Source organism: Rhamphochromis longiceps, linkage group LG2 (genome assembly GCF_057381845.1).
Source record: "Rhamphochromis longiceps isolate RC_006_pf linkage group LG2, R_longiceps_female_GT1.1, whole genome shotgun sequence".
Taxonomy (NCBI): Eukaryota; Metazoa; Chordata; class Actinopteri; order Cichliformes; family Cichlidae; genus Rhamphochromis; species Rhamphochromis longiceps.
The window spans coordinates 25,123,981-25,150,803 of record NC_140558.1 but is presented as its reverse complement, the minus strand read 5'-3'; the positions used below and the strand labels follow the sequence as shown (position 1 = coordinate 25,150,803).

General features: G+C 41.0%; 1 protein-coding gene across 1 annotated transcript in view; it reads right to left on the bottom strand.

Moving 5' to 3' along the window:
• Positions 1-5,447: 5,447 nt before the first annotated feature.
• pigg (phosphatidylinositol glycan anchor biosynthesis class G (EMM blood group)) overlaps positions 5,448-26,823 on the bottom strand; it is a 93,522-nt gene continuing 72,146 nt past the window's right edge. The window contains exons 11-13 of the mRNA XM_085419619.1: positions 21,809-22,118; positions 18,027-18,190; positions 5,448-11,374 (exon numbers count right to left, since the gene is read on the bottom strand). Of these exons, the coding sequence (XP_085275745.1) occupies positions 11,152-11,374; positions 18,027-18,190; positions 21,809-22,118 (697 nt within the window). The 3' untranslated portion in view covers positions 5,448-11,151. The remainder of the gene's footprint in view (positions 11,375-18,026; positions 18,191-21,808; positions 22,119-26,823) is intronic.

Here is a 26,823-nt window from a genome sequence, read left to right as displayed (position 1 = left end):
TCCATGAATCCACATGGTAGGATTTGTAAAGAATTTATTCGTAAATCAGGGTGGAAAATAAGTATTTGGTCAATAACAAAAATACAACTCAATACTTTGTAACATAACCTTTGTTGGCAATAACAGAGGTCAAACGTTTACTATAGGTCTTTACCAGGTTTGCACACACAGTAGCTGGTATTTTGGCCCATTCCTCCATGCAGATCTTCTCGAGAGCAGTGATGTTTTGGGGCTGTCGCCGAGCAACACGGACTTTCAACTCCCGCCACAGATTTTCTATGGGGTTGAGGTCTGGAGACTGGCTAGGCCACTCCAGGACTTTCAAATGCTTCTTACGGAGCCACTCCTTTGTTGCCCGGGCGGTGTGTTTTGGATCATTGTCATGTTGGAAGACCCAGCCTCGTTTCATCTTCAAAGTTCTCACTGATGGAAGGAGGTTTTGGCTCAAAATCTCACGATACATGGCCCCATTCATTCTGTCCTTAACACGGATCAGTCGTCCTGTCCCCTTGGCAGAAAAACAGCCCCATAGCATGATGTTTTCACCCCCATGCTTCACAGTAGGTATGGTGTTCTTGGGATGCAACTCAGTATTCTTCTTCCTCCAAACACGACGAGTTGAGTTTATACCAAAAAGTTCTACTTTGGTTTCATCTGACCACATGACATTCTCCCAATCCTCTGCTGTATCATCCATGTGCTCTCTGGCAAACTTCAGACGGGCCTGGACATGCACTGGCTTCAGCAGCGGAACACGTCTGGCACTGCGGGATTTGATTCCCTGCCGTTGTAGTGTGTTACTGATGGTGACCTTTGTTACTTTGGTCCCAGCTCTCTGCAGGTCATTCACCAGGTCCCCCCGTGTGGTTCTGGGATCTTTGCTCACCGTTCTCATGATCATTTTGACCCCACGGGATGAGGTCTTGCGTGGAGCCCCAGATTGAGGGAGATTATCAGTGGTCTTGTATGTCTTCCATTTTCTGATGATTGCTCCCACAGTTGATTTTTTCACACCAAGCTGCTTGCCTATTGTAGATTCACTCTTCCCAGTCTGGTGCAGGTCTACAATACTTTTCCTGGTGTCCTTCGAAAGCTCTTTGGTCTTGGCCATGGCGGAGTTTGGAGTCTGACTGTTTGAGGCTGTGGACAGGTGTCTTTTATACAGATGATGAGTTCAAACAGGTGCCATTCATACAGGTAACGAGTGGGGGACAGAAAAGCTTCTTACAGAAGACGTTACAGGTCTGTGAGAGCCAGAGATTTTCCTTGTTTGAGGTGACCAAATACTTATTTTCCACCCTGATTTACGAATAAATTCTTTACAAATCCTACCATGTGAATTCATGGATTTTTTTTTCACATTCTGTCTCTCACAGTTGAAGTGTACCTCTGGTGCAAATTACTGACCTCTGTCATCATTTTAAGTGGGGGAACTTGCACAATCGGTGGCTGACTAAATACTTTTTTGCCCCACTGTATCTCATTTGTATGCTTAGCGTATTAAAACTGCATTCATTAAAGAAGGACATCCTTCCTGGTTGACATCAGTTACACTTTAATTTATTAGTAATTTCCCACTTATGGACTTTTTTAAAATAAATGTGGTGAGTTTCTCACATTGAGCAGATAAATCAGCTGCTCATCCTCCTCCCGCTTCCCTCCTTTTCTTCCAGTCTGTTTTTGATGTCAGAGCTTTGTGTATTTTTTTTTACCCAGCTACAGTATACAGCAACATCGTGTCTCAGTGGACACAACCTTCACCGACTCAGTTAGTGCAGCTTAAATATCACTTCTTTCTTTTGTTTGTTATCCATCGTCTTGCCTGAGGAAAATACGAGGAGGTAGACCTTTGCTGGCTTCATCCACGGACACTCTTCAATTTTAGTTTCAGTCAATGAAGAGTTATTGTTGCTGCAGTACTTTTCCATGACACACCTCTGAATGAATGTGTTTACTTACATTCAGATTCACTAACGTATGCATGGAGGTAAGGATGAAACTGGTCAGAGCTCACATTTCATGAATCCAGAGTAATTTTCTGTGGGCACTTTCACAGTATGCACATTTCTGTGCTCATATCGGTGAATGAAGGACCAATGGTTGAGATTCTCTGTCCCCAATAAAGCCACAGAAAAGGCCAAAAGAATTACAACCTCATTCAATCAATCAATCAATCAAGGCTTTATTCGCCACTTGAGGTTGAAAAGTGAAGTTTGACTGTTTGGACACCTGGCGGCACCTTTGCCAATTGGACGGGAGTCTGCTCATCTGATCAGAAGCTCTCGTAAACCCGGGAATCGAAAAGTGGGCCCTAAGGCCTGGGAACACCTCAATCCCTCAGAGCAAGCTAGAAGGCACGATTACTCAAAAGCTGTAGAAAAAAGGTGATTGGATTCAACTTGAATTGCTTGAATTCAGCCAAGAGGAAACTCTTAACAGCCTACATAGAGCACCGTGCATCATGAAAACAAGCAAAAGAAGAAAATATTAGATATGTGTACTTCAGTATGGCCTAAAACTGCACAAACCAACCATATCGATGCTTTCACGTGTGTATCTATTATTTCCAGCTGGTTTCTAGTTTCGAGTCAATATTTTCAATTAAAAGCTCACTGAATTCAGCTTTGTGTGCCTTACATTTGTGGCATGAGGGCTATAACACATCTTGGGTGCATCATCGCTTTGGAGGTTTTAAAAGAGACTCCTACTCAGAAGCGAGCAGAGCGTGGAATGTGTGGCTCCTTTAATGGTGGCATTGAAGTCCAGCTCCTGAAGGCATAAAATAATTATTTAGTGGGTGGATAGCAGATAGAGGGATGATTACTAAATTATCATCCTCCTACTTCTATACTGTATGTTAAGATACGCTAGGTGCCCTTTCACAGATGGTTTTATGTCCAATTTTACTAAATCAGTAGGAAACTTTGAGACTCTAGTGAAAAGTGCATCATATGTCATCCATCCTCCAGAGCAGGAGGAATCAAGACAGATGGCTTCCACCCAGGATGCAAGAAGCTGAAAGACAATTTAATGGGCAGCTAATCACTAATATCACAGGAGGAACGTGTGCACATCCTTATCAAAACACTTAATGTAACAGCTTGTAGGAATCACACAAATCCTGCAGAGGAAGTCTTTTATTTTAATATGGAGAACATAAACAGATGATTCTTGTAGGTCTGTCACTTTTCACATTAATAAACAAACCCCAAACACTAACTCAGAAAACTACAGATATAAAAGAGGGATTTTCAACATAAAGGCAGATTTTATCTGATTAAACACCTAATTCATCAAATACAGACAGAGGAGTGAAGTGTTTGAATACAGAAACAGTATGAATTGCATAGTTTACCACAGGCTAGATTAGGAAAAAACAAAATACAACAAAAGAAAACATGAGGGCTGTTGCCAAATTATGAACAGGAGAAAACAAAAAGGTTTAAAAACAGACTGACATCACTGTGGAATGTGGAGTGCAGGTCACACAGAAATACAAGAGTCATCTCAATACAGATGGGCAAAAATAACCCCACACACAGTCAGGTTATGATGTGATGTACAACACATGCCTAAAAGCTTTCGACCATGTGAACAAAACAATTATTCGGATCTATTTCATGGTCTGCTGGATACTTGGATACAGAGGAAGGAGTTTAAACTGTCACAGTGTTGCCTCATCACGCTGGTGAGAAGCTGTTCCGAGGCTTCTGATCGTTTTATAGATGAATTGTGAAGTTTTCAAAAAGATTAAATAACTTAACAAACGAACTCGGCTCTTTACTGTGAGCCGAGCATTTCAGCTACAATGACGCAGACAACAATTCTGGTTTTCAAACATCATCTCCTCCTCTTGTTTTGAAGTGACGACTGATCAATAAAACCCCTTTGCTTCACCTGACAACAGCTTATTGCATTCTTTAAATGTTTGATCCAAGTCTTGGTCTCATTGGACATTTAACAGACAGTATTAACAGAAACGAGGAAAAAAAATACCCACCTATAGACAACAAAATAACCCCATAAATTAAACAAAAGCTCTAATCATAAAACCAACCCTGGAACCTGATTTATAGTGTACTGTGTTCTATAGAGATGATCTGGCATGCACTTTCTAACAAAAGTAATCAAATAAAGCTGCCACAACTCCCTGAAAGCACTAATGCTATAGCAGATATTTTTCAAGCAGCAACTTAAGAAGGTTAAAAATGAAGCTAAAGCTTAAGTGCGAAAAACTGCAGTAAATCAAGTAAATCAATCCCCAGAGTCCCATGTTAAAAAACAAAAAGAAACTACTACCTTGGTCTCTATAGATAGTGTCCCCTCTCTGAATGTGATCACCTTTTTAATTTTTATAATTCAGCTGGACAGTGGTAGTGGCAGCTTTGACTGTCGGGTGTTCTGACAAAGGTAGCTAGAGCCTAGTGTGGAATTATAGAATTACAAATGATATTGCGGCGTGAGTGGTACAGGTTATCCAAGACGTTTGCGCATGAGTTTTGTGAGTCATTTAATATTTATTTGTCTATTTTTTAGCACTAAATGTTCGATATTTGTGTGTCTTACTTTGCATGTGTAAAAACTCTCAATGCCACTTGCTAACTACAGTGGCTAGCGTTAGCTAATGACTTAGCACTCTGCCTTTTTATCCAAGTGTAATCACCTCTGGTTCCAACTAACCAAACATGGTGACAATAAATATGCTAATGTTAAAGCTTAAAGTTACAGCATGTACAACTGCAGCTTGCAGTCAACTGAATTCTGTTTTCTCATCCCTCCTAATTCAAGTGACAATTCGAGTGACTATTTGTTCCGGAGGAAACTGTAAAACTTTCTGAAAGGAGTCCAATATGTCAGTCTAAAGTAAAGTTTACTTCTGTCTGATGACAAGGACACTGACGTCAGTTGTTGAGGATATCGTAAACTTTTCTGTTGGTAAGTGCTGCTGTTTTTGTTGCTGTTAGCCTGTGTTAGCTGCTGTTAGCCAGCTTTAATGAAACTTTAGGCGGCAGCCTCGCCTCTGTCAGTGCGCCCCAGGGTGGCTGTGGCTACAATGTAGCTTGCCATCACCAGTGTGTGAATGGGTGCGTGAATGGGTGGATGACTGGATATGTAAAGTGCTTTGGGGTCCTTAGGGACTAGTAAAAGCGCTATATAAATACAGGCCATTTACCATTTATTTAAAGTGGATCTCGACTAGGTCTTGGAAAAAAGGATTTAATCTCAGCGAGACTTTTAGCTGGATAAATAAAGGATAAGAAGATTGTTGGACTCAAACAATAAACTCTCATACGGGATAAAAATCTAATCAAACAGTGGGAAGGTGAATTTTAGCATAATTTAGCATGTTTAACATTAGCTGGCATAACGCTAGCTTGTAACCAGCTGTGGAGCACAGATGCAACAGGTGATTTCACCAACGGCTATATCCAGACATGGGCAATGACAATAAAGTTGAATTCTATTCTATTCTATTTTCTAAGATATTCTTACAATGTGGACATGTGCCATACTGTCTTTTTTTAGTACCATGCTGTTACTGAAGTCTTCTCTTTTTCCTGCATTTTGATAAAGTAACCTTTGTTTTGCTGGATATTCATAAGCTATCCTATCATTCATTTCCAGCCTGATCAGCTCACTTTTACTCATGATGACAGGGCAGCGCAGAGACATCCGCACTCAAGTATCATTGCAAACAATGATGTCACCCACCACGGTGCGTGCGCCGCAGGGATTCAGCGCAGTACTATAAATCAAGCTTTTCGACTGCAGGAGTTTGTCAAACTCAACAGAACTGGTCAGGATTATAACGCAGCTTCACAAGATTTTTCACGAGGCCGATGAGATACAGACGGATGTTACTCTTTTCAAGCATAATTCATCATCGGCGCTGCAGTTCCCACAGAGCGGTTCATAATGTTTTATTCTTACAAAAAACAGAAAATCGATCTCCATCTGAGAAAATGTGTTGCTGTCATTCTAAATTTTTCTAAATCACTTTACAATCACAGGAGGAGATCTTGGTAAAAAAAACAACAAAACACAGTATGGGAATCCAGATTTAGTCGGATCAAGAGCTCGACTTGTAAAGACAGTGCGAGACCATTGGACAAGTCGAGCGAAGTGAAGCATGCTGACAGAATAATCCTGTAGATCATTATCTGGTTCATCAACTATTTACATCACACTTTGATATCTTTGTGAGATTCCTCGTTGAACTAACGAGAGGAAAAAGGCACTTGACAATAAGATGCTGCCAGTTTAGCTTTGAGGCTGGCTCCACCAAAAAAAGAAAGAAGAAAAAAAGCTAAATGTGTCCTCCCTGTAATGCAAACCAGCTCACCTGCAGTGATCCATATGCAGCGTGTGTCTGCCCCTGACCCCCCCTGCATTCAAATGCAAATCCTCTTGTTTGTCTGACTTTCCAATGATGCTCGGGGCATTTAAATTCCATTCTGTGCCGATGTAGTAAGCAGTGAGGTCCCTGTCAAGGTGAGTCACAGCAACAACAACGGCGGCAAAATAAAAGGTGACGAGCTCACCTCGCATCAAACAAAAATCTATTCAGGAAAACATGGAACACCAGTGTTGCCTCCTCTTCCCCCACTTTTCCCAGTTTGGCACCTGCTTCTCTGACGCCTCGGGGGGAGGGAGTCAGTGATCTTCGCCCCGGGTGAGACGCTGTTTCAATGCAGACAGCTCATCAAGGTGAGTGACAAGTGTTGGGGCGGGAACATGAGATTCACTTTGGTGTCTGGAGGTGAAAAGATGCATACCGAGTCTTTCAACTTGATTTTTTTTTCCTGGTTAGAACTGCCAGGTTATGATCAACAAGAAGCTTTGAAGCAGTTGCTTCTGTTCGTCGACGTCAAAAGCCCATGAGTCAACAAAATAACTGCTGGAATGATGTCTTACTTTCTACTTTACACCACATCCCGCTGGATTAAAAGTCTAGCTTTTTGTGTTGGAGGCGGGGATATTTTCTTTTAACAAATTATACAAAATTGAAGCCAAACAGGAGGTTTGATGAGTGCTCCAGTCTTCACTGCAACTCAGACTTTACTTTCAAAACAAGAGTCCAAGCACACAGTGAGCTCCATTAAGTACTTGGACAGGGACACATTGTTTGCTCTCTTGGCTCCATACTCTTATTGCTTTGGATCGAAGCCAGCTTACATGCCAGTTTTACTTTGGTGGGATTCTCAGTTATACTGAAGAAACAGATTGAGTGGACGTTAAACAAAGTTTATGTCCGCGGCCCTCTGGCAGACACAAAATTTTACGAGTCGTGCATCGAAATCCAAACGAGAACAATTCATCATGTGAAATAAAGCCCTACTGAAAAGAAGAGGAATTATTAACCCAGTCTTTCTGGAACTTGTTCTGCAGTGTTTATAAACCGCCACACAGTTTTGGATTTTTACCAGCTGCAATTTCGCAATTTTGCAAGTAGAAATCAAAAGACAAACAGCAGTGAGCTCAAACAAATGCTGCCTCTGTGCAGTAAGAACATGTAAAGCTTCAGTGAAACATAAAATCAAAAAAGACTGAATGGAAAAAAACAACAGCATTATTTGTCCTTTTATCAAAAGCTGAAATTTGGATTTGAAGCTGAACAAAAGTTATTTAGGTTTATACACAACATCAAACTCTTTCCTGTTTGCGTCTCTTTACTGAGCTCAACTTCATATGAATGTGGTCATTTACTGGGATACGAGTTCGTAAAGGAGGCTAATGCAGCAAAGACACAAAAAGACCCACAGACATAACTGCTCATTTCATCTGAACATATCGAACACCAAAGTCTGAACTTCTTGTGTCCACATCTTTCAGAATGTCACCAGACACTGGATGGTTACAGTTACAAAAACAGTAATAGAAAGAAAAGAACACAGTTTAGCTAACGGTTTAGTGCAGTGTACTGGAAATATTGTGCGATGTGCTCGAAAACTCCCACTCTGCACCCCCATGTTACACCCACACAGCTGTTTTTACTTACACTTGCCTGATTAGACTCTTTTCTCAAGACTGAGTGGGCACAAAGGAGCTCCACTTGATTGACGTCCCCCTCGAACTTCTGCTAATGTTGTTGGACCCTTTAAACCGAGACAACACACACACTTTCTCACAGCAGGTGTTTTAACATGAACACGGAGAAAGCACACGTAGTACTAAAAATACCAACAATGTTACCGGTACCTGCAACTCAGAGACTACTTTTCAAAGGAAATACGAAGTTCGCGTACGTCTTATGGCATCCTGAATTGTATAATTAAATCATACAGGGGCCTCCAATTCAAGGAGATTTCTGTACTATATAAAAATCTAAGAGAGAACACGGCAACATCAACTGAATACATAAAAAAGAAATGGGAGCAGGAAATAAAAACTGATATCTCAACTGAGGAATGGTTAGATATGTGTGAAACCCAGAACACAACGACTAACTCAAGATGCTGGAGAGAATTTGGGTGGAAACACCTTACTCGATTCTTTATTACACCAAAAATCAAAAGTAAACAGACTCAAGACAGTTTGCCATGCTGGAGAAGATGTGGTAACATGGAAGCACATCATACGCACGTGTTTTGGGAGTGCCTGAAACTGCATAATTTTTGGAAGAACGTGAGTCTTGTAATAGGCAATATCTTGGGCTACCAATTACCACACAATTTTAAAACTGTATATCTTGGGAATATTAGAGAGTATGTTCTGTACGACGACTTGTATTTGACAAAAATCCTATTGATAGCTGCAAAGAAAGCTATAACAAGAAACTGGTACAAACTGGATCCGCCTTCATCAAAAGACTGGTTAAATATTGTTGGAGAAATCTATGCAATGGAAAAAATGACTTACATTCTCAGATTAAAGGAAGATATTTTCGTTGCTAAGTGGGAGAAGTGGACATTGTATGGCACCAAGGAAAATTAATGAACGAACAAAACATTTAAGGTCTATGACTCTGTATATCTATTGATGCATGCCTGTATAAAAGTACATATATAAGCTGGAGTATGTATGCTGCTGAGCAAAGGCAGGCATGCATACGGTAGTTGATTAGAATTGGCACCCACACCTTTTGTTCGCTTTAGTTCTGTTTTGTTTTGACTGTGTGCTTGCATGGTTATTTCTCCTGTAATGCAAAACATGTCTATGTTTAAACTGTGACAAAACTATCAATAAAAATTACAGTGTCAAAAAAAAAAAAAAAATACCAACAATGACTCCCGTAAGACGCAGCAGCCAGCATGAGCAACAGGAAGTTGAGATGATATTTTTTTTTATCATTTACACCTGAGCTCATCGTGCTGTGACAAAAGGCAACTGAGGTTGTGGTCGAATTGTCAAATATTGTCAAAACATAAAAAAGTGTTTGGCAGCCATAGCTGAGCTGGTTGAATGCCAAGGAAAAGAGCTTCAGTGCTACCTTTATTATTACCTGACTGTTTACAGGCCAAATATGAAGGTTATGCTACTTTATTAAAACTCTTCTTGTTGCTTTGCATGAAGTACTTTTTAGAAATCTTCTCTCACTTCATTTCATGGAAATTGTAACTTAGTTTACAGGGGGTTATGTTGTCATGTTGCTCGCTTCTGGGATCATAGTTAATGCCTTTTCCATGGGTAACCTGTGGTGTGTGGAAGACAATCAGTTCATCAAACTTGTCCGTACTAAGCCCAAAGGAAACGCAGTGAGCAGAGTTCATAAAGCACTGCAGCGACATGGATGGACTGGGATTCTGGAGGTCTCAGAGTGGGTCGGGTCAGAGATGTTAATCTCATGTTTCTGTGTAACTTCTCTTGTGTGTGTTTGACTTTTCTGAGCTGTTTTGTTTTGTGATATAAAACAAACAACAGCTCACAGCAGATGGCCCCGCCCCTCCCTGAGCCTGGTTCTGCTGGAAGTTTCTTCCTGTTAAACGGGAGTTTTTGCTTCCCACTGTCACCAAGTGCTTGCTTATAGTGGGTCAGCTGAATGTTGGGGTTTTCTCTGGATTATTGTAGGGTCTTTACTTTACAATATAAAGTGCCTCAAGGTAACTATTGTTGTGATTTGGCGCTGTATACAAAAACTTTAGTCACCAATATAAAAAACTGCTAGGTTGGTTTTCATGTTTTTCACAGTAACTTTCTAACTTTTGGAATAAATAAAGTCGATCTTATTTAGTTTTACTTAAGAGATGATCAAAGACTTAATAAAGGAAAAGCAAATTGATTCTTCAGCAGGAAGAAGTTTTATTATTAATCTAATCATTTTATTGTTGTGGTATATAGTTTTAAACTCCATCTAGTAAAAAGGTTGGTTATTCACATTCATATAGCCTGCATGAAACAACGTGGTAAGAACACAGATGGCAAAATATCTAAGGCGGTATTTCCAGTATTTGATCTCTACCATAGAGGCGAACAATTCGGACAACTGCCAGCCTCCTAGAAAACACGCCTATAGTATCAAATCAAAATCTACGTTGCTTTGTTCTCAAGTTATCGCATTCACAAGATTTTCAGAAAGAAAAATCAGGTCCCGTGACTGAAACTGAAGCAGCTAAATGGAACTGAGTCATAATCATTAGTATTTGCACGTGTGCTCAAACTACCGTTAAGTAAGATCTTTTTCACTTTAGTGACATCGCATATTTCTCAGCATTAGTCTGTACATTTTCACCACTATAAAGCTCAGCATGAATAAGTGAAAACAACTATGAGGGTGCAAGTCGAGACTAAAACAAGTATTATCAAACGCTCACAGCACATTCACATCAAGCTCTCCAGTGTAACATCAAAGTCATTCAATTAATCATGGAGTCAAAGCGCCCGTTGCTGCTCACTGTACACTCATCCCTGAGGTATGTAAAAAAAAAAAAAACCCTCTAAAATCTTTACATCATCTCATTTTTATTCATCCTCTTCAACACTTTTCTTTTTGGAAAAGAATTAAATATTTAAATATGCTTCTCAAAAATACATTAAAAGTGCATCCCCGAAGTATTTTTTGCAACAGAGTTCACAAACATCTATTCACATAATGTGAACAGAATTAACTTAGAGAGTGAAGGTGAGTACACTGTAGCGTGGATCAGGCTGAAAGTCCCACACAGTATAAGACCAAGTCTGATCCTTTAGGGGGGATTTTCAGTCTTTGGCTTCCTAAGACTTACTTGAGCTGGGGCTTTGTTCCATGGTGATGAAGAAGAGACAGACTCCTGCAGTCAGCAGGAGATGCATGGATTCGTACAGTAATTTGGGTGAAAAGACACTCCATATGAAGAGATGATAGCGCAGAACAGTTACCAGCACTATGTAGGCTGCGGCTGGCACAGACCTCAGCAGGGCCAAACAGTAGCAACCATGGCCGACTGCAACCGGGCTCCTGTGGAGAGGAAAAGGATTCATCAGAGAGGAAGATGCACTGCAGAGAGCAAAGCAGGCGACTGTACTGTGGATAATAGTCAAAACTTCCTGTGTAGAAAAGTTTTGATGTAAGCCAAGGTCATCCGAAGCTGCTTCATGTTTGTCGTGATGAAGTTGACTCGCTAAAAATGCAGATTGCTCAGTGATTCATAGCAGAGGCCACAATTTCGCATTTTTTCCTTTACACATGTACCCAGGAGAAGACTCTGATCCAATTATCTTGGCACAGTAATGCGGATTGCTGGCAAATTCTGATAAAGAAGTTAATGACTCTAAAACCTGCAAGATGGGATGGCGCGAGGAGATTAGGAGACGATGATGATGTAAAGCCAAACACGCACAGATATACAAAAGACTCGGTCTGTAATACACTGAAACACATGCGCCGGTTTGCTAAGGGATCTTCTTCATTACAGCAGGCAGAGTCCCAGCTGAGGGGGAGGAACTTTAAGTCTTTTCACAAGACAGGAAGGCAAACCAAAGGAGTAGGTGACATGCTAGGTAGACCGGTTAGCAGATGGATAGATAGAAACACACGAGTGGATCAAAGACTGACCAATACTGATAATCACGTTTTACGACTCAGTGGATAACAGAGAAAATAAAAGGCTTGTGTGTATCATTGTTACTGCACTTTCCTCAGTTGTGGAGGCAGAAATCATTTGAATAAACATTATTAAAATCTCCAAAAGCCACATCATGTTACTTAGTGGAAGCTAACATTTTCAGAAACTCAGTCTTTGTTTTGTAGAGTCTGAAGACGAAGTTCTTGGTGGAGGTGGAAGTGGTGGAGGTTGAAGAAAGCATACGTATGCATGCATGCATACGTACGTGTACATGTACATAACATTATGTAATTTAATTTAATTTTTTTAAATTTTCTATTTTATCTATTTCATTACACGGGCATTTTGTCGTACCACGGGGAAGAAATATTGCCGTTAAGTGCCTTCGTAAGTTGAATTTTTCGTTAAATGGGGTCTTCGTAAGCCGGGGTTCCACTGTATTCTAGAGTCAAATGCGAGGCCATCTGTCTGACAGCTAAAGCTTGGCCCACAGTGGGTCATGCAACAGGACAATGACTCCAAGCACAGCAGCAAATCTACACCAGAATGGCTGAACAAGAAAAGAATCAAGGAGCTGCAAAGGTCCAGTCAAAGTTCGGACATCGACCTGATGAAACGCTGTGGTGAGAACTTAAGAGAGCTGTGTATAAATGTATGGCTGTAAAGAAGAGCGGCACAAAATCCCTCCACAGTGATGTCAGAGGCTGATAAAGTCATACAGGAAACAATTACTTTAAGTTACTGCTGCGAAAGGTGGTTCTACAAGCTACTGAATCATGGGGTGTAGTTAGTTTTCACATGTCTGCACAGGACATTTCTTTTTCCCATGATCGTTGAGTATTTGATGACACTGTAAAGATGGAAGTACCTGAATTTAGACATATTAACTATCACACTTTACTGCTGCAAAGTGTCGCTGCTGTGACCTCCTCTTGACTTGGGTTGATTACTTTTAATTGGAAACACTAGGTTTGTAACAAGATTAAAATATCCTTGGTGTCATGTAATTATTGCATAAAAAAGGTGCAGAAAACTTCATCGCTGTAGTGAACTGCAAAGAAGCTACAGGCATGTTAGCCAAGCATTGTAGTGGGAATACACGCACAGTTTACCTGAGTGTTTGCTTGCATTACATTTAGCGTTGGTGTAAACAGCATGTGTATCAATATAGCCCGAGTGACTGCAGCTTCAGTAGCCTGCATTATGCATGATATGCTAATTAACCATGTGCTCTTGCTTCTTATGCTTTTAGCTACACCAGCCTGATAAAAGCTTTACACACAAAGCTTGTGATGGACTGATGACTGGTGAAACCCTGTGTGTACAGACACATTTCAAACATCTCCAAAGTGACATAAACCACTTCTTTGGAAGTGAAAACAGCTACCACGACACTTGAAAACACCCATTATTGTCATTCAATCCAAACTGCTGGCATGCTAGATAGACTACAGTACGCACAGCCTGTCAACACTGAACTAAAAACTACCCCTGGAAGCTCTAATGGATATTTCCAGGCACTATAGATAATAATATGAACATATTCCTGCTTTTTAACATCACAGTAAGAGGTTGAGATGATATATTTAAATATGTCTGGTTGCTTTTGCTGCCCTAATGGACTCGTTTTTAAAACTATGACTGACAAAGTCTCTCAGATAAAGAGAAATGAAATTGGTGCATGTCATGTCACAGTAAAGTAGAAATATAAAGCTGCATAAAAAAAATGGGGAAATAGAAAACTGAACGCCACCATTCTCTGTTTGTGTTTGCTGTTACGCCTACTTCCACAGAGTTGCTCATATCAAAACATCTTGGGGTCTATTTCTGTGTGCTGCCTCATAGGCGACCTCTCAGGTGGGTCACGAGAACGCACAGACAGTCTGTGAAACCTGTGAACAATACCTATAAAAACTGACAGTTTACAAAATCGCTAAGGGTGTAACTAAGGCTCATTGTGCTAATGCTGTGAGAAACTAACTGTAACTGTTACCCAAGTTAACATGTTTATCTGCTTCACTCTTGGTGGGTGCGTTGCTGAGGACCAGAGTAAATCAGTGCCAAGTTTGAGGATTTTTTGGTAAATGGTTCTCATGTTTTGGCTAAAAGCTGCTCTCTGAGCAAAGCTGTGACCGTAGCCTGCTCCACTCTGTGTGCAAGGAAAGGGCCACAAATATATTTACAAGCATGTCTGTTTGGCTCCGTGTGTTAAACTCTAACCTAATTCTAACTTTACCCCTAATATCAGACCTAACCTTCAAAAAACACCTTCCTAACACTTCACTTTACAGTTTGTCTCGTTTTTAACTACAATCTATTTCAATAAATCATTTCACCTTAAAGCTCACGAGCATGCAGATGCTGAGAGACTGACACTTGTCACTCTTGCAAAGTGTCTTAGAAATAAATCAGCATGAATGTGCCTTATGCTGAATGAATGAAATCTCACAGATTACAAAACCTACAGTGGATTAAGACAAAGAAAAACACACTGTGTGTAAATAATGATTTAGTTTGATGTCATTACTCAGCAGATGAGGACTTCCAGTACAAGCCTCGTGTTCCAGCTGCTGACGCTGCAGAGTGAATTTTAAACTAACTGAGATTATTTTAGCGCCATTAGTCAGAGTACCTCTGAGCACCTATTAGAGGTAAGTCTTTTGTGGATGAGTGATGACAAGCAGGAAAAGTTTTTGCACTGGAATGCAGTGTGTGATGTTTACCATCAGCTGGGCGGTGTTAACCCCCTCCAGAGGCTGCAGCGTTCATTACAGCCTACATATGAAATTGATGGGTTTCCCACTTGGCTATTCAGAGGATAAAACCACAGTGAACATGGCGAGGCTGCCAGGCACCAAATCCCATAACTGGCTGCAATTACGCCGTCGATCTAAATGGAATTTACCGCCTGCTTTCATTGCTCCAGTTTAGGTTCAAGTTTACAACCGATCAATGCAGGTGCTGCATTTGAACGGGCTTTCTCAGAAGCAACGTTTTCAGGAGCTATTTTCAACTTACTGTAAATGCAATAATTACAACTAGACATCTCAGGTATCATGCTTTTATTGGATCACGTAAAGTAATTTTCCTTTGCTGCTGTGCGTGTGTTTGTGTGATACTCGACTGCAGGATAAAATCAGTTTATGTTGATATTTCCGACCTATTTAGAGCACTTAGGGTGAGATTCCCGTGGATGTATGACCAGATGTTCTCCAAAAACACTGTGATGGACACTACGTGGCTTTTTTGATGACACATCAGTACTAAACAAAAGGTCGAGACAAAACCGACCACAGTGCTGGACTACTGGATCACATTTTTCATTTTTATACCCTGCTGAAAGCAGCAAAAAGAAAAAAAAAAACAATTCAGAAGGATGGAACTTTTTAATCAAAGACCGTCTCAACTACTGAAATGTTAAACACAGCTTATTCAAATGTGGGATCAAGGACTATTAAGAATATAAATCATGTATGGGTATTTTCACCCTCTACAGTCTAATTTCTATGCATTCTTTTTGCCAACAAAATTCACACGTTTTATTACATAAAGTAAGATTTCTTTATATCTCAAGGCAGCAGACTTGCATATATATCTCCGCTTTTTAGTTGCTGGCATTATAACATAGGAGGCAGGCTAAAATGACTCCTTTTACACAAACAGTATCTTTTGTCTGCATTAAAATAGCATTTTAGTTTTGGCTCTATCAGCAGGGCAGCTGCTGCCCAGCCACAGACCTCATCACTCAGCGCTGTGCAGAGGCCTCACGCTGAGAGGAAGCGGTAGTTATTGGCTGCTTTCACACACATACAGCAGCCCAGCTACTGGCCCCTCTCCAGTGGAGGTCTACCGCAGGTTAAGCTGTTTACATGCATCTTTGATACCCTCCAAGGAACGCTCCTCGTTGCCACGAGTAAACTAATTAACATAGCATTTCTGCGCGCCAGCACTGTCCCACCCACAGGCTGAAAAAGTATGAAACAAACAAACAACAGTCAAAAGTAACTGTAATAGCGATGCTGGTGTGTGGCGGTGCTGGCACAGAGGGCACAAAAGACAGTGAGAGAGAGGAGTGTGTTTGAATTTGGTTATAACGCAGAGCGGCTGCGCCCAAAGCTTTAGCTGACATACCACGTTTCGAAGAGCACAAGTGCCTCTCCATCAGTGACACCTACCAATGTTCCAAATGTTTTCTCATGAATGGATTACAAACTGGGCGTCGTTTCAAACGTTCGGTTATATAAAAAGTGATTACAACAATGTTTTTATGCAACCCAGCTGACAGTGGAAACTTCGATCATGTAGGACTTACGTATAGAATTGCTGTGCATGACTTTGGATTATGGAATCGAAACGACTACCAGCTCGTCACAGACGCTGGATGCTTCAACCACTTATCCTTTTCTTTTAGCTATTCAGGTTACGGTCATGCCACCAGGAGCACATACAAGATCGAGCAATCCTTGAAGCCAAGAAGGGGGGAGCCTGGTTATGCTGGTGGTTTCTTCCTGTTTAAAGGGAGTTTTTCTTTCCCACTGTTGCCAAGTGACTGCTTACAGGGGGACTGTTGGGGTTTTCACTCTAATATTTATGGTCTTTACTGTGACTGTTAGGGCTATGCGATATAACCAAAATCTCATATCCCGATATGAGACATTTATCGTCCCGACAACGATATGTATCATAAAAATGTTACATTTTCTGTCAATTCTGTGAATCTCGGGCAACTCGACTTGGTTAAAGTGTTTTCAGCTGGGCGTGGTGTACCTGGAGTCGAGTGTTACATATGTTGAAACGGCCGCAGTTTTCTTTGAGTATTTATTACACAGCGTGCTGCAGGGAAACGCCTGTTCTAAGGTTTATTTTTTAGCACCTGACGGCTCTTTTTAGCTTTTCGTCCATAAACACTCTGCATACTATTTCAAGTGATTCAGTTCATTTTGAAAAATCTCAATAGGATCTTCAACTTTATTGTGAAAGTTTTATGTGGAAAATAAACAACCGTACAGCGGAGCCACGCGATGGTTTTACCGTCGTTGTTGCTAACGACAACGCTTAAAAACAACCGCTTGTCCGTCCGTAGTGTGGTTATATTAAATATAAGAGAAAGAGAGAAAGAAATTCTACAGTGACCATCAGAATGATGAAAAAATATTGCTGTAAACAGTTTATTTTGCGACATCACGAAACAAACGATGGCGTATGAAACGATAGATGTTTTCATATCATCATCCGATATATCTCGTTATATCAAACAGCCCTAGTGACTGTTGCTGGAAATTGGTGACACATAAATAACACTTGTTTTCTAAGCTTGGGACAAACAGTTCACACCAGGAAGGTTCCTGCAGTTCACTTCACTTTCATTTTATACACAAATCAATTAAAATGCAGTTACAATCATAATTACGCATAAAACAGTGATTTGTAAAATCCCCAAAAGCCATCCTGAGCTTGTAAACAGGGGTCGAGACATCGCGATAAATATCATTTTTAATTCTGTATCCTAATACTAACATAAATCTTTAAAAGCACCTTGAAACTCCTAAAGTACAGTATAGAGATCCTAAAACAATACATCCAGACAGAGACACATGGGGAATAACAGTATAAATCCACTGGTGGGTGAATTTTAAATGGAAAGCTATGGAGAATATTTAAAAACCCTGAGTGATGCGGGGTTTTAGGAGTGAACATTTTTTAGTAGCAGCTGTCTTAAGCTCTGAGCGAGATGCTGATTTTTGTAGTGCTCTCTAGCTCGTTCCAAACCTGCGTACCTCCAGTCACACTAAAAGTTTGCAATTTTTTTTCTCTTTTGTGTGTTTACATAGCCAACCATTTACACACAGACATTCACAACTATGAAGAATTTTGAATTACCAGTTAATCTAGCCCCACTAACCACATCCCCTTAGACTGTGAAGCCAGAGTTCCTGGAGAACATGCAAACTCCACACTCCAGGACCTTCTTGCTGCGAGGCAATGATGCTAATCACCGTGCTAATCCAAAAACCAGTGAATAGTGGGTTTTAAATTGAAACTTACCGGTCTCTCTCCGAGCTAAGGTAGCAGACAAGGTGACACGCCCAGAGCAGCGGGCCTGCATAAGTGCTGAGCGCTGTTAAGAAGATGGCAGGTGCTTCTATGTAGCTTTCCAGTCCAACGAATCCAACTGAAATGTCGACAGTGGCTATGTTGTTGGAATTCCCCTGCAGGCGCACAAAGAAATCTTCTTCAAATAATTTACATTATATACAGACAAAAATAAGTAAACAAAGAACTGTGGATGTGCTTCAGAGCTCTAAAGAACTGGTGCTTTGCTTTATCATCATTACTGTGAGTTTCTGGCCACTTCCCAGCAGCCCAGTTGTTTGTTTTCCAGTCTCTGGCCAGAGCAGCGCACACAGCTCTCGGTCTGGAGCTGGACTTAGTAGCACTCAGACTACTGTATGCACCAGCAAACACATTTTATTTCTTTATTTGACAAAAAAGAAAGAAAAACAAAACACAGATTTCTGCCTTATTTAACTTTGCACCCAATTTTGAGCTTCTCTGGAACAAGATAAATATGTCTGCAGTAAACTGAAAATATAAAACTTTTGTTGTACTTTCTTTTCATCTCAGCCTTTAGAAGATATCATCACTGCAATGCAATCAGGATTTATAGCCCCAATCTTCTGGAAGTGCAAAATACAGTTACAAGGACAAAAAGACTTTGTTCAAATGAAAAAATATATATTTATTTATTACAAAAAAAGGGACACAACAAAAGTAATTGCTGTTCAAACTTATTAAGGTTTATAAAATCCCCCCAACACCACAGCATTCACACTTTTCCTGTAACTCAAGCCACTGACCTGCCCCTCTGTGCACAACAAGTGATAATAACATTTTAAACGGACGCTGTTTGTTGTGGCAGGTAAAGAAAATGAAGCCCAGATATCAACAGTGTCTCTCCTCTTAAAAGCAAATGTGATGACGGTCCGCAGACAACAACAAGCATCAAGTCAGCATTTGCCTCCCTCCTGTAAGCACATCTCCGATCACAGAGGAGGAAAACACTAACAGCTGGCTCCATTTTAAACAAACAGCAGACACCAGTGAGCAGGTTGGAGACTGCATATGGATATTTTCTGCTTGCTGGAATCCTGCTGCGATCTTTCAAATGTCATTTGGCACCATCAACAAATGTCTCACTTAAGAAAAAAAAAACAAAAAGAACTGCAAGACGTGTTTTTTTATAGACAAGATTGATTCTCACAAGACAGTGTCGGAGAGTGTGGCTGGACTAATGCGGTTCCTTAATGGAGTCGATATCGAGGAGGAGCAGGCGGCACACTTTCACCCTTTCAAATTAAAAATGCTTACAGTGCGTGGTGAGTAGCAAGGTTTCGATCACCTGAATAAAAAATATGCGCTCTAAGTTGCTCTGTGTATTCAAGCCCACCTTTTAGTTCTGCTCTCTGATGAATCATGTTTTCCACAGAAGCAGAACTTGTCACTGCTCATGCGGCAACATTTGCACAAACTGGCTCATATCTGAAGAGTAAACACCGTCCTTGCTGCCTTGCTGACCATCTGGTTTTGGGTGATGGCGATAAATCCAGAGAAAAATCCGTCACTCCCAACGATCGAGACAGACGATATCACTTTATTTATTTATTGTAATGCTAGTGATGTCTGCCGCTGATGTTACCTGGAATACTTCCCATAATCCTCTTGTGTTTTCTAGCATTTGAATGCCAAAAGAGATGGACTTTAGAAACAAAAGCTTTCTGCCAAAAATCATAACAAATCTTTGGAAAACACAACAAAGCAACTCTGTTTCTAGACCGTTAATGTGTTACAGTTCAGACTCGGTGCACCGATCCTCTGTACTCACGGATTCGATTTTAATTGGACATAATTTTGGTTATTCTTCACATCAGCGAGCTTAACTTTTATACTGTACGTCGCTGCTTACAGTTCCATTATGGTTACAGCTGCGCCGAGAATGTTTTTGCTCAAATGCCTGTAATTACATGCCTCGATGCTTAGATGGGAAAATTGTCTGGTGGCGGTCTATTCCCGAGCCCATCACAGCATTAATGACCCGAGGGGTGATGAGGGTGATTAAATTGTTAACCACGTGGAGGTTTGCTGTTGACAACAATGCACAGTCGCTAATCAAATATCTGCGGTAGGTGGAAGTCGAATCAAAAGGTAGGTTTTCCTCTCCAGCCTTTGAGGAAGAGGCATCGTACATCCTCGGGAAGCGGCCGGTCCGGTTGGCCTTCATGGTAGAGCTGGATGAAAGTAATATGATTTATACACAAACACTTCCTCTGCCCAGAACAGCACCTATTACAGTATCTAGCACTTTATCAGTGGCGATAGCTTCCGTAAATGTTGCTACACTCTGTGACAGGGCGTTAAATTAGATGTCTTTTACAATCAAGACACTTGCTGACTGTTTTGTTCTTCACTGTGCTTCCTTTTGTATTTCTGGGAGGTGTGATTTTCGCACAGCGTCACACACGCATTCACTACTCAGCACAACAGTCAAAGTCAATTTGGAAAGGTGGGTAAGGTTTCTCAAGAAAACGTGTTTGGTGATACGCTCAAAGGAGACCTATTATGCTTTGTCTTATTTTCTTTTGTATATATAGCGCTCACATTAAACATGACCACAAATTTAGAGGAGGTCAAGCAATCCTTCGATCCAAGATCTCAGGCTTGGGATTGCTCAAGTGCTCTCTTCGTGATCTTAAGTGGGTTAAAAATGCTTGAGCTAACAAACTTGCAGACTAGCATTATGGACACTGTAGGCCCACATGTGGCAAACTCTGGGGGTAAAAAACAAACAAAGCCAACACAGAGGTGCCAAATACTTCTAGTGGACACTTTATGTTGGCTCTAAAAGCAAGTCAATCCCAAAAAACTCCCATTTTAAAAACCTTAGGTAGAACAATGAATGAGATGATGCAGTAGAACAATTTGGATCTGGCAGGATTTGTGATCCCTGACTAGACTGGGATCCAGAGGAAACAGGCACATATTGTTCTGCTGGGAGAGACTTTTGGGGCGACGTGCTTGGTTTGTAACAATGTTTAGGCACAAAGTAATCGCATTAATTCAAGAATCCATGTTTTCCCAACAGAGCTTTTCTTTTTTGTCTTTCGGCTGCTCCCTTTAGGGGTCTGCACAGCTGATCATCTACCTCCATTTCACCCTCTCCATAGCATCCACCTCTGTCACATCGACCCTCTGTATGTTCTTCTTCTGCAGGTCTTCCTCTTTCCCTCCTGCCTGGCAGCTCCATCTACAACATCCTTTATCCAGTATATCCAGCGTCCCTTCACTGCACACGTCCAATCTGTCTCAGGCTTGCCTCTCTTTACTTTGTCTCCAAACCGCCCCCTTGGTACTAATTTCTAATCCTGACCATCTCAGTCATTCCCAAAGTCCTCACACCTCCAGCTCCACCTCCTGTATTTTTGTCAGTGCCACCATCTCCAAACAATACATCACAGCAGCCTTGTAAACCTTTCCTTTCACTTGTCACTCTGCTTTAGTCACAAATCACCTCTGACACCCAATTCTTCGGCACACCTCTTGTGTCTGTTGCATTAAGCGATTGACCCCAGGTATTTAAATTCCCCCACCTTTACTACCTCTGCTCCTTCATTGCTTCACTGTTACACGTTTCAAAGAAGAAAACCAACTAAACAAAATAAAGAGTTGAATGTTTGAGGAGTTCAAATTCATGCAGATTCTACAAGACTGAATGCAAATTATACTTGTGCAGTATAATTTGATTTAAAAAGAATCAACTTTAACCAGCTTACCTGAAAGTAAAAGAAGGCCTGACCAAACCAGTAGTGCATGATGGTAGTCTGGGCGGCATCATAGTGGAGTTTCTTCCAGATAAACTGAGCCATGAGCGTCTGGATCAGCAGGCAGCAGCAGAGGACTGGCAGGTTGTGAGCACGGAAGAGCAGCGAAACCAACAAAACCAAGCCACTGTAAATCTCCCATAATCCCCTGCTCTTCAGTTTGGCATCTGCTGTGATGATCTGGGATCGCAACAGGTCCTTGGTGCCTGAGAAGAGGATCCCCAAAATGAAGACGTAAACAAAGCGAGCTTCCACCGTGCCCCTAAAAAACAGAAAGATCAAACACTGAGTCATTTGTTGCATGTGCAGGAAGCCTGAACTGAGTTTCTGTTAAACTTCTCATTCATCATTCAAGTAACTGTGGCGAGTGACTCTGGGATGTGTAACTATCCAAGTGTTTAGCAGTTAAAGATCAGGGGTTTGGGGGCAAGAGGAAAGGGAATGACTTAGATCTTATGTTGCAATAGGGTTTTTTTAAAAGTTCACCACTTTAATTAATTTCATATTCCTGTCTCTTGTTACACAGGATTCCTCACATTTCTGTGACTCATAACCCTCCCTTCATTCAGTATGCAGTATGTCAATGTAACATTAATTATTATAGCTATGAGACTTGAAGACAGAACGAATCGCCGCAGGAAAACAGACTTCCTCGCCATCACGGTGTCTGTCGGGGTTCCCGCATCGCTATAATTTGATGCTATTAACATACTTTGAGTACATTTTAAGGTCATGTGACATTTAATCTAAATTGTCCTTGTTCGGTGGAGCACTGCTGCGTGTAAGAAGCAAGCATACTGATGTTGCTGTTAAACACACTACTCCTGAAATTGGCTTGGTTATTTCACGACAGCTGATTTGTAATGGTAAAACATTTCTCAGGAATAATTTTCATCTTTCCTTTGCCAGTAATGACAAGGAAAAGTCCAAACTCAGAGATGAACTATACGGGTTGCCACAGTTACAAAACTCCTACTACTGTATATCAGGTTGACTTTTTCCCTGGGTCCTCACTGTTATCATCAGATGATATGTACTTCTGCTTTAAACACACAGATATGTAGCACACAGTGGTGGTTACACAGGTACGTCCATATGTCTCTTATTTAAAATCTAATAATGGTGCGATGGTGGTGTGAAGGGCAGACTTTGAACTTTAATCATGGGGTTTAAGGAAAGTATTTCATTAACCGTTTGGAAAATAGAGCCATTTTTATGCACAGTAACTCATTTTCAGAGGCTTAAAAGTATTTGAAGTTTTGACTGACAAGCATTTAATGAAGGGAATGTGTGAGGTGAGGCCTGCTCCCTTCATCTTTCATGACAAATTAAGTAGATAAAAGATCTGGAGTTGATTCCAAGTGTTGAACTTCCATTTGGTAGCTGCAACATTCAATATTATATAATGAAATAAATATGTCAATGCACCAAATAAACTTTATGAGACTTTATGCCATGTCCTTAAAAAGAATGAATGCATTTGTCAGCTCACCAAAAGATTTTGAGTGCAGATTCTTTCCTTGGTTAAGAAAAAACATTCAGAATATCACAAAATCTAGCCAAAAACACACCAGAGAAGGTAGATGCATCACTGTCAAAGTTTGCAACTAAGATGCCTTCACAAAAAAGTGCAAACCACTGGTTACACTCAGGCGATCGTGGCTCAAGAGTTGGCAGTTCGTCTTGTAATTGGAAGGTTGCCCGTTCGAGCCCCGGCTCGGACAGTCTCGGTCATTGTGTCCTTGGGCAAGACACTTCACCTACTGGTGATGGCCATGGGGCCGATGGCGTGATATGGCAGCCTCGCTTCTGTCAGTCTGCCCCAGGCAGCTGTGACTACAACAGTAGCTGCCTCCACCAGTGAGTGAATGAATAGTGGTATTGTAAAGCGCTTTGAGGGTCTCGAAAAGCGCTATATAAATGCAATCCATTATTATTATTATTAACTCATTCACTGCCATTGACGTCTATAGCCGTCAATGGCAGTGAATGAGTCAATGGGTTTAACTCATTCACTGCCAATGGCTGGGAGTGAATGAGTTAAGAAGGCAAGATTAGGGTTTTCCAGAGAAAATGAAAAAATATGGAGAGATGAAACCATCAGTAAACTAGTGTTTATGCTATGCTGTCTGCTCAGATTCTGCGAAATGCTGTAAACCTGATAATGGGGGGCGACCATGGCGCTGGGGGTTGGGAAACGCATTTGTAACCGGAAGGTTGCCGGTTCGATCCCCCGGGCTCTCTGTCCTGGTCGTTGTGTCCTTGGGCAAGACACCAAGACACTTTACCCCACCGCCTACTGGTGTTGGCCATGGGGCCGATGGCGTGATATGGCAGCCTCGCTTCTGTCAGTCTGCCCCAGGGCAGCTGTGGCTACAACTGTAGCTGCCTCCACCAGTGTGTGAATGTGAGAGAATGAATAGTGCTATTGTAAAGCGCTATATAAATCCAATCCATTATTATTATTATTATTAATGATCCAAAGCACACTGTAAAAGAACCCGAGTATTTCAAACCAAAGAAATGAGATATTCTTTAAAAGCCAAGTTAGTAATCCGATTACAGCCCAATAGATCAAATTTTCAGATACAGGGAGTGCAGAATTATTAGGCAAGTTGTATTTTTGAGGAATAATTTTATTATTGAACAACAACCATGTTCTCAATGAACCCAAAAAACTCATTAATATCAAAGCTGAATGTTTTTGGAAGTAGTTTTTAGTTTGTTTTTAGTTTTAGCTATTTTAGGGGGATATCTGTGTGTGCAGGTGACTATTACTGTGCAGAATTATTAGGCAACTTAACAAAAAACAAATATATACCCATTTCAATTATTTATTTTTACCAGTGAAACCAATATAACATCTCCACATTCACAAATATACATTTCTGACATTCAAAAACAAAACAAAAACAAATCAGCGACCAATATAGCCACCTTTCTTTGCAAGGACACTCAAAAGCCTGCCATCCATGGATTCTGTCAGTGTTTTGATCTGTTCACCATCAACATTGCGTGCAGCAGCAACCACAGCCTCCCAGACACTGTTCAGAGAGGTGTACTGTTTTCCCTCCTTGTAAATCTCACATTTGATGATGGACCACAGGTTCTCAATGGGGTTCAGATCAGGTGAACAAGGTGGCCATGTCATTAGTTTTTCTTCTTTTATACCCTTTCTTGCCAGCCACGCTGTGGAGTACTTGGACGCGTGTGATGGAGCATTGTCCTGCATGAAAATCATGTTTTTCTTGAAGGATGCAGACTTCTTCCTGTACCACTGCTTGAAGAAGGTGTCTTCCAGAAACTGGAAGTAGGACTGGGAGTTGAGCTTGACTCCATCCTCAACCCGAAAAGGCCCCACAAGCTCATCTTTGATGATACCAGCCCAAACCAGTACTCCACCTCCACCTTGCTGGCGTCTGAGTCGGACTGGAGCTCTCTGCCCTTTACCAATCCAGCCACGGGCCCATCCATCTGGCCCATCAAGACTCACTCTCATTTCATCAGTCCATAAAACCTTAGAAAAACCAGTCTTGAGATATTTCTTGGCCCAGTCTTGGCGTTTCAGCTTGTGTGTCTTGTTCAGTGGTGGTCGTCTTTCAGCCTTTCTTACCTTGGCCATGTCTCTGAGTATTGCACACCTTGTGCTTTTGGGCGCTCCAGTGATGTTGCAGCTCTGAAATATGGCCAAACTGGTGGCAAGTGGCACCTTGGCAGCTGCACGCTTGACTTTTCTCAGTTCATGGGCAGTTATTTGGCGCCTTGGTTTTTCCACACGCTTCTTGCGACCCTGTTGACTATTTTGAATGAAACGCTTGATTGTTTGATGATCACGCTTCAGAAGCTTTGCAATTTTGAGACTGCTGCATCCCTCTGCAAGATATCTCACTATTTTTGACTTTTCTGAGCCTGTCAAGTCCTTCTTTTGACCCATTTAGCCAAAGGAAAGGACGTTGCCTAATAATTATGCACACCTGATATAGGGTGTTGATGTCATTAGACCACGCCCCTTCTCATTACAGAGATGCACATCACCTAATATGCTTAATTGGTAGTAGGCTTTCGAGCCTATACAGCTTGGAGTAAGACAACATGCATGAAGAGGATGATGTGGACAAAATACTCATTTGCCTAATAATTCTGCACTCCCTGTACTGAAGGCAAAACTGAAGGCAGTGAAGCCCACAAACAAGCTGACGGCAGCTAGAGTAAGGGCCTGACTGAGCATCAGCATTTGGTGAGGTTAACGGGTTCCAGACTGTCATCGACTCCAAAGGTTTTCCATCCAAACATTAAAAATCAATCCTTAACTTACGATACCGTAATCTTAGTGTACTAAGTAGGGCACCTATTACCTCCTAACTGTTAGGCCAATGTCAAAGAAACTTTGCATGAACAACTTCACGCGTATATTGATTTATTTATTATAAATTCCAATTCTTTGGCTTTTTCACATGAATTATGTTCATCTCATCATCGGTTTGCGTTTTTTCACGAGTCACCTTCGATATACATCGCACACATGTATGTTTAGAGTTAATTTGTCCAGTTAATTTGGAGCCACTGAAATTGCGGGACTGTGTATAAATGTGTGTAATTCCTAAACAGTTAAAACATTTGAGTCGTTGAATTAAATCTGAAAATCTGTCCTTTAATCAATTCTTGATTATTTGTGGTGCACAGAGACGATTCTCGATGACACCTTTTTATTTTTCATATTTCCCAGGGCCTGAAGTAAAGGTTTAGCCACCCTGTATAGTCAGATTGTTTTATTTTTGACTTGGTGCACTGGCGTAACTTTTTGGAAGCTCCTCTTGTACGGTTTTAGGATTGTTTATGGAGCCATGCTTATTTTTTTGACAGATGTTCTGGTTCTTCTGCACTTTTCTGATATTTAACTGAATCTATTCTGTCTCATAAATTAAGGCTTTTTTGATTTACCTTTCTAAATAAAAGCCTACATGCAG